The 6,041-nt window shown below is 61.3% G+C and overlaps 1 protein-coding gene across 1 annotated transcript; it reads right to left on the reverse strand.

Moving 5' to 3' along the window:
* Positions 1–378: 378 nt before the first annotated feature.
* GMPPA (GDP-mannose pyrophosphorylase A) lies at positions 379–5,211 on the reverse strand. Its single transcript, XM_055812892.1, has 12 exons — positions 5,064–5,211; positions 4,899–4,996; positions 4,721–4,824; positions 4,127–4,319; positions 3,908–3,967; positions 3,655–3,785; positions 2,768–2,902; positions 2,489–2,586; positions 2,305–2,351; positions 2,116–2,208; positions 1,856–2,024; positions 379–1,767 (listed from the first exon to the last, which is right to left on the reverse strand). The coding sequence occupies exons 1-12, from the start codon at positions 5,104–5,106 to the stop codon at positions 1,667–1,669; spliced, it is 1,272 nt and encodes a 423-aa protein (XP_055668867.1). The 5' UTR covers positions 5,107–5,211; the 3' UTR covers positions 379–1,666.
* Between the last annotated feature and the right edge of the window lie 830 nt (positions 5,212–6,041).

The following is a 6,041-nucleotide window of genomic DNA, read 5'->3' on the forward strand; positions in this document are numbered from 1 at the left end:
GCCCCTTTAACTCTTTCCTCCCCTCCAGCCCTGGCACTGGAGCTGTGAAGCCCAAGCAGGGCTGGATGCACAGTGCTCTCCCCCCAAGAGGGGGAAGCTGGGTGAGGCTGTAATGGAGCAAGAGCCCAGAAAGGACTTGTTCCCCAGATAACTCTGCACAAGGGACAGCCACTACAAGGGGCACCTAGGGAGAAGGGGCATTACACAACAAGGGCTAAGCAGCCCAGCAGCCGAGAAACCTTTGTCCACACTAAAAGTCAGGTCAGAGGTGGTGGGGCACAGAAGAAAATTCACGTACAATCCTGAAAGAAAGTACTTTAGTTGTTTCCCCCAGTGCAGGGGTGTTCACCAGTGGGCAAGGAAATTAGCACATCCAAGGCAGAGGCAAAACTGAAGGAGTTTAATGTGCTTAAAGCCAGGGAACAGCTAATCCCCGCCCAGGACCACAGAAGAACTGGCACAGGAAGGCACAAGGCTAGGAGCAAGGATTTACTGCAAATCCATCAGGCTGGGGTGGTACTGGATGCATGGAGAATCCCTAATGCGGTGCCTCACTGAAGGTGAAAGGAGTGGTGGGGCCCTCGGTGGACCGCAGGGCTTTAGCGCAGAGCTCCAAAACCAGAGGCAAAGATGGGGAGGTAAGCGGATAAAGGCCAGTGTTGGTTACCATAGACTGTGGCAGTATCAGCAAGGAGCAGCCTTCAATAAAAAGGGGTTTTTTTTTGAGACTGAGCAAGATAGTAGGTCTCTTACATGTGTAAGTTGATTGCTCTGGTGCCCTGTGGATGTGGCTGGTGCAAGGGGAGACATGCAGCATACCACCCAAGCTACACCCATGCTGGTGAAGAGAAGGCTGTTGGCCCACCAGCGTGGCAGGGGCCTGCTGCCGTCACCCTGAGCCCTGCCTAGGCACCCTGTGCAGGTCTTGGCCTGACTGCAGCAGGCTCAACAAGGCTGGCTGGCAGCTCCCCTGTACTGTGAGCCCTTAGGGGCAGAGGTGATGCTGGGGGAAGGTGTGGTTTTGCAGCTCCCTCCAGGGCCAGCAGCTTGCCTGTCCAACCTGGCTCTTGTGCCAGTGCCCTTAGGACAGGCTGGTGCTGCCCTGTTTTCCCAGCAGCAGGCAGAAGCCCAGCTCAGGCTGTTGCAATCACGCTGCTGAAATAGGGATCCTCACAACCAGCTCCTGCAGGGTGAGCTGCCTGTGCAGGATAGGCCGATTCAAAGCTCCCTGGCCTCTGAGGTGGGCCAATACCTTCCAGGGAGTTGCAGAAAGCAAGTGATGCAGGGAGAACCTGGCTAGAGGTTCCAAGACTGTGCTGGTAGCACCCTTTGGTGGAGAAACACTCGAAGCTGGACCCAAGGTGCTGCAGGCAGCAAGTGCTCCCTCAACAGCCTCAGTTCAGGGCTCCCTGCGCAGGCACACAGGCTGATGCCAGGGCCATATGCTGTCCCTGAAGCCTTCACCCTGCCCCAGGGTCGGTCCCTGGGCTGCAAGAGAAGCAGCACACGAGGCTGATGCTCACCAGCTTTAATGTCAGTCTGGAGTAGGAGTCAGGCACTTGCAGGGCTCCTGGATTGCACCTAACCCTAACTGCAAACCTCCCAGGAGACGAAGCCTCAGCCTGGGCTTTTGCTGTGGGTGGCTGGTGCAGGATTAACCTGATGATCACAGGATAATCTGGTTTTTGTAGCTGCGGCTCAGCTCCTTGTGAGGAAGGACGATGGAATTGAGAATAACAACCTCAGCAGGGATGGTGACGCTGCAGCCTGTGAGGAGAGCACGAGGGGGTTAGCAGGAGGCGAAAGACTGCCTCAGGGTGTGGGGCTGGGGCAGCTGGGTGCTGGTGGGACATACCCAGGATTGTGATGGATGGTGTGAGGCGCCCATCCCGAAAAAGGGTCTCGCTGTCAATCTTGGCATAGGGATCGTTGGGGTTGGGGTCACTGGGTGTTCCTTCAACCCGGGCCCAGCGCCCGATAGTGCTGTCCCAGCCCACAATGGTATTGAGGACGCAAGTGTGGTCCTGGGACAGAAGAAAGGGGTATGAAGGGTACTTCTGCCTCCCCGCAAGGGGTGCAAGTTGACACCTGCCTCCTCAGGCTAACCCTACTTACGTGAAGTGAGGCACCGTGCAGGACAATGGACTCTCGCACACGTACACCAGCTCCCACTGTCACCCCCTCCCCAATGGAGACATTGGGGCCCAGCTGTGAGGACAGAGGGAGGAAACGAGGTCAAGGACAATGGTGCCCTCAGCACCTGCAGGCATCGCCCTGCTGTGGGGCCCCCAGGGCTGCACTCACCACTGCAGTGCTGTCGATGGAGGCCGTCGGGTGGATGTACACATTCCCTGCAACACAAGGCAGCTGCATCAGGGGAGGCACCCCACAGGAGCACCTGCCTCTCAGATGTGGGGAGGTCCTGCCCATGGGTCCCACTGCCTCTGCCAGGAAGCCCCCAAGGTGGTAGGGGATGTCAGAGAGGTACCTTGGATGATAGGGCCTCCAGGTTTGTTCTGGGCCAGCCTCTCTGGGTGGCTTTTACTGTACTGGTTCAGGTAAAGACGACTGGCATAAATAGCAGAGCTGGGGGAGGAAAAGCAAAAGATTATCACCTCTCTGGCATCTACCGGGACAGAGAATGGTCTGAATTCAGCACCCCCCTACCCACCCACCCCCAGGGCCTTGCCTGGGCATCCTCTTCTCCCACCCCTGGTACAGACTGCTACATGCTCCCACTTGCACCACCACTAGCCCCAGCCCTTACCCAGCTGACTTGATCTGGCTCCAGAAGCCATCGGTTTTGTAGACGTAGAGTTTGCCGCTCCCAGCCAGTGCTGTGAAAACATCCTGCTCTAGCCGGATCACTTCTGCACGCTGCCAGCCATTGGAGCTCTCCTCTCTGCAAGTGAGAGGTCTGTTAGGCACCCACCCCAGTTACGGCCTCAACCAGGGACCCCAGAAGCTACCCTCCCCAAATCTGGGACCTCTGCTGATCCTAGATTCCTATCTAACCATGCGCTTCTCCCCAAAGGTGGGGACAGCCCTACCTGTCAGGCTAGGCCTCCTGAGCCCCAGAGCAGCAGAGGGATGGGGCTCTGCCATCTACAATAAACTCTGAGCCAGAAGTTGATGGTGCAAGAGTCCCACCCAGTCCAAGTGGGTGTATATGCAACAGATCCTGCCCCCATTCCAGGGCCCTGCACAGCTGGATTTTTGCTTGGGTGGTGGCAGAGATGTCAGGTGACAGACTAGCTGGTGCAGAGAACTGGAGGGGGGAGCAGAGCATTCCCAAGTGAAAGGCTTGTTCAGCCCCTTGTCTGGAGCTGAATGAGAATGGGGTGGGAGGAGAGGACGCAAGAGGGGGAGTCTCAAGCTAGCCAGGAGGGGAGCAGAGGGGAGAGCAGCCTTGCAGAGCAGCCTGGAGCAGAGGAAAGCATGCATTACCACTAGTGATGATCCAGCCCGAAGAACAGCCAGGGCAGACACAGAGGGAGACTTACCCAAGGTAAGGACAGCTGGTGCAGGACCAGGAAACAAGTGAGTGATGGCAGAGGAAGAGAGAAGATAGAGAAAGAATGGAGGATGAGCGTGCCACTGCAGCCCCAGGAAGCAGTGAGGTGGGCGGGATGCGGGACAGAGAGAGGCACTCACAGCACTAGCTCCTGCTGGTTCCTCTGGAAGACCTCGCCAATGTGCTGGAAGATGGCAGGTGTGAACAGGTAGATGCCACAGTTAATGATCTCACTGACAAACGTGCTGGGCTTCTCCACGTAGTGCTGGACCTGGAGGCGAGGGAAGAGACATGAGTTTCAGGGTACAGCCCCCACACCTGGCATCACGCCCTCTGTGGCACACTGGGAACACGCATCCATGCCATGCCTGGCTCCCCAAGGCCCTCTAGTACCTCCTGCGTGTCCACATTCGCCACGATACAGCCATAATTCAGTGCCTGCGTCCTGTTGGCCTGCAGAGTGAGGACATGTTAGCAATGGTAGTGCAGCAGGCACGTAGATGAGACCCAGAGCTCACACCCAGGGCCCCATCCACCATAGGAGCTGCTGGTTTCTAGACAAGCCCATGGTAAAGCACCGCTGCTCCTCTGTTCCCCAGCACTGCCACTCACTGTGGTACCCAGAATGACAAAGCTCTGCGCATCCCCGTGCCGCTGCCAGAACTCCAGCATCTCCTGCAAGGGGAACTCTGAGCACACGTCTGCGTTGAGGACAAAGAAGGCCTCAGCACCACCTGAGAGGATCTGGTCTCGAAAGTGATAGATTCCACCACCAGTGCCCAGTGCCGCATACTCCTGGAGATACCTGCGAGCCAAGCAGGGAGAAGCGAGGACTTAGGGGAGCGGGTGTCTGGTGGCACCAGCCAGCGGCAGGGCAGGGAACGGCTGGCAGGGGCTGGAGAGCCATAATCCTGCCACGCAGAGCCGGGGCTCACGTAGCTGTGGGCACAGGGGAAGGAGGTCGCGGTGTGCTCGGAGGTGTGCTTGGAGCTGCGCTGGAGAGGCGTCTCCGGAGCAGGAACCAGCCAGGGCAGGGCGCAGGGCAAGGGAAATGTGCCAGGAGGAACGCGGGAGCACAGCTGTGCCCATCCACGGCGGGACAGGGCCCACCCGCCCATCGGCCAGGTGGTGGCCGGAGGCTGCCAGCCCGGGGGGGGCGGGCTGGGCCCCCGCGGGTACCCCGGGGGTGCGAGGGCTGCCGCCCACCTGATGGGGATCTTGAACTCCTGCTGCGCCGACACCAGGAAGCGGCTGAGGGCCTCGTGGGGCTGGTAGAAGCCCATCAGCAGGATCTCCTTCATGCCGGGCACCTGGGGACGGACGGAGGGGGCAGTGCGGGCAGCGCGGCCCCGGGCCCCAGCCCCCCGCCCCCGGCCTCCCGTACCTTGGCGCAGGCCTCGATGTGGTGCTGCACCATGGGCACCCCGGCCACGGGGAACAGCGGCTTGGGCACCTCGAAGGACAGTGGCCGGAACCGGGTCCCTGCGGAGCGGAGCGCGGTCGGCGGGGCCCGGCGCGGGGTGGCGCCCCGCGGCCCCGCCGCACTTACCCTTCTGCGGGCCGCCGATGAGGATGACCGCCTTCAGCGGCATGGCGGCCCCGCTCCGCCGCCCCGCCGGCCCCCGCTCGGCCCGGTCCCGCCGCCGCTTCCGCACTCGGCGCTGCGACACGTCAGCTGCGCGGGGCTGACGCTGCGCCACCGCGCCGCGCGGCGCTGCTGCGGGCGGCCGCCAGGGGGCGCGGCGGCGGGAGGGGGACGCGCCTGCGCGTGGCCGACGGCGGGCGCGCGAGGCCGGGCTGCGCGCGTGCACAGGGGCGGCGGTGTGCGCGTGTGCGGGCCGAGCAGTTGTGCGCGTGCAGAGCGGCGGCCGGGCGCGTGGCGGGTGCGTGGCGGTGCGCGTGCAAGGGAGCACTGGTGCGCGTGCCAAGGAGCGACGTGCGCGTGCAAGCAAGCGGCGGTGTGCACATGCAAGGGAGCACTGGTGTGCGTGCAAGGAAGCAGCGATGTGCGCATGCAAGGAAGCGGCAGTGCGCGTGCAAGGGAGCAGCGGTGTGCGCATGCAAGGGAACACTGGTGCACGTGCCAAGGAGTGACATGCACGCACGCAAGGGAGCACTAGTGCACGTGCAGGGAAGCGGCAGTGCGCGCATGCAGGGGAGCACTGGTGTGCGTGCAAGGGAGCAGCAGTGCCCAGGGGTGGCAGTGTACGTGTGCAAGGGAGCGGCAGTGTGCAGCTGCAAGGGAGCAGCCACATGCACGTGGCAGGCACACAAAGGAGCAGCTGTGCAGGGACTTGGTTGCCTGTGCACGCATGCGTGTGTGCATATGCGCAAGGGAGCGGCTCCGTGTGTGGCTGTGCATAGGGGAGCATCAGTATGAGCATGTAGCAGAGCCGCCATGCATGTGCACATGCCCTGGTGCGTGTAAGTGGGTGTGTTTATAGAAGGGCGGGGTGCGTTGGCGTGCACGGCGGGGACACCGTGGCCTGTGGTATGTGCTCAGGCACATGGGTGTGGGACAGGCTGC

Source organism: Falco peregrinus, chromosome 8 (assembly GCF_023634155.1).
Source record: "Falco peregrinus isolate bFalPer1 chromosome 8, bFalPer1.pri, whole genome shotgun sequence".
NCBI lineage: Eukaryota > Metazoa > Chordata > Aves > Falconiformes > Falconidae > Falco > Falco peregrinus.

Excerpts from the sequence above, each read along its gene's own strand:
- GMPPA (XM_055812892.1), bottom strand. The coding sequence starts at position 5,106 with ATGCCGCTGAAGGCGGTCATCCTCATCGGCGGCCCGCAGAAGG. Across the intron at positions 3,786-3,907 it reads CGAATGTGGACACGCAGGAG|GTCCAGCACTACGTGGAGAA; the intron begins GTACTAGAGGGC and ends CCTCGCCTCCAG. Across the intron at positions 2,025-2,115 it reads TGCACGGTGCCTCACTTCAC|GACCACACTTGCGTCCTCAA; the intron begins GTAAGTAGGGTT and ends CTTCTGTCCCAG.